This window comes from Opisthorchis viverrini (genome assembly GCF_000715545.1).
Source record: "Opisthorchis viverrini unplaced genomic scaffold opera_v5_5, whole genome shotgun sequence".
NCBI classification, from domain to species: Eukaryota; Metazoa; Platyhelminthes; class Trematoda; order Opisthorchiida; family Opisthorchiidae; genus Opisthorchis; species Opisthorchis viverrini.
In genome coordinates, this window is record NW_008751661.1 from 765,721 (window position 1) to 767,352 (window position 1,632).

Below are 1,632 nucleotides of genomic sequence, written 5' to 3' on the forward strand. Positions count from 1 at the left end.
CGGATGCCCTGCAGCCCTGGGATGAGCCCAGTGGATAGCATGCAGTAAAGTGCACTCTCGGGTGAGAGTTTATAAAATACGGCCGTTATTCGGTAGGCCGCAAGTGGCCTCCTTAAGACGATAAACCTCAGGTTCCGATGTGTCACAGGCGCTGTTTGTAGACAGGCAGATGCGTCTACTCGCGCCGACAGTGACTTTAATTAAACTCATACTAATGCCATCCCCAAAAATCGACCAGAATGCGTTTAAACTTGGTTGGGTTTATAGTGGATTGCTACCTTCAGCTTTCTAATACATATTCGTTTGCATCCACTCGGTTTGCGCCGAGCCTCGCTGACACCACCCCTGCACCCTACTGCGGTGCACTGTGGGTCCAAATCCCGCTGCGCGGATCCGATTCTCTCCTTCTCGGCGTGGTCTACCGTAGCCCTTCGAGTCCCCCTGAAGATGACCAATTCCTCACACAAACACTTGAGCAACTCTCCTCCTCTACCGTTGTAACGCATTTGAAACTCGAATGTATCTGCTTGCACGTCTCTCATATGACCTCATCCGTGCCCCTCCCTTTCTCTCTTCCCCCACTGCAGGTACCACGGATGAATCACCACGGGCCCTGGACAGGGAAGAGTATCCCGCTTGTACACCCCCTAACTGACCTTGACCCGACCCTGTACACCCGCGCTTCCGGTTTCGGTTTCGGTCGATACACGTGTGTCGTTACCACATTCCGGTCTTCTCACTGGTTCCGCCCGACCTGTGCGCATGTGCTGTGTATACCGTGTGGTTCCATTAACACCAGTCCGTATATCTGCACATTTCAGAACTGACGTGTGCCGTCGCTACATCCTCTCGAACGTCGAATGCCGCTGACTTCCTGACGTCTCACGCTACACCGTTTCTAATAACTATTCCGGCCGATTATTCCACGGCTTATCAGATTCAACGTCGTCTCAACCAATCAAAATGCAGGTTAGCGGATCATCCAGCAGCATCGTAGGCGAATTCACCCAATCACAATCAGAGGTTTATTCTGTCCGCTAAAAAGTTTGAGCTCATTTTGGCTGGGATGGTGGTACACGCGTGCACAGCCCCACTGACCTCCTCTCTTCATCCTCGCGCCTCATTTTTGGTGCCTTTATTGTAATTCATCCATTAGCGCCGTTATCAATTCACCTGAACAACTCGAAACCTTAAAGACTGGGTGGTCGACTTATTTGACTGACTTAAAATTTCAGTCAGAATTCTGACTAGCACACTAGTACGGGCGCAACGACCAAATAAATGCATTAAAAATCTAGCTTACGCCAGATCAAATAGATACCGATGTATGTTACATAGAGGAAACAAGAGTTCAAGGCTGGGTCATGTGTGCATTTTCGAAATAGTCAAATCAACGCCTTTTTCTCGCTTCGCTGAATGCCAAATTACAGCTGTCTCTATATTTGCCAGTGTCTCTGAAGGAATCGCTCGGAAAAATGATAATCATAATCATTATCAGCTGTAAGGACCGATTGTCCTCGCTGACACCACCCCTGCACCCTTCTGCGATGCACTGTGGGTCCAAATCCCGCTGCGCGGGTCCGATTATCTCCTTCTCGGCGTGGTCTACCGTAGCCCTTCGAGTCCCCCTGA

The 1,632-nt window shown here is 50.0% G+C and overlaps 1 protein-coding gene across 1 annotated transcript in view; it reads left to right on the forward strand.

Moving 5' to 3' along the window:
• Positions 1 to 239: 239 nt before the first annotated feature.
• Positions 240 to 1,632, forward strand: part of T265_00493 (hypothetical protein) — a gene marked incomplete at both ends in the record, with an annotated part of 3,824 nt that continues 2,431 nt past the window's right edge. Inside the window, 3 exons of the mRNA XM_009164297.1 lie at positions 240 to 519; positions 1,236 to 1,361; positions 1,450 to 1,578. Of these exons, the coding sequence (XP_009162561.1) occupies positions 240 to 519; positions 1,236 to 1,361; positions 1,450 to 1,578 (535 nt within the window). The remainder of the gene's footprint in view (positions 520 to 1,235; positions 1,362 to 1,449; positions 1,579 to 1,632) is intronic.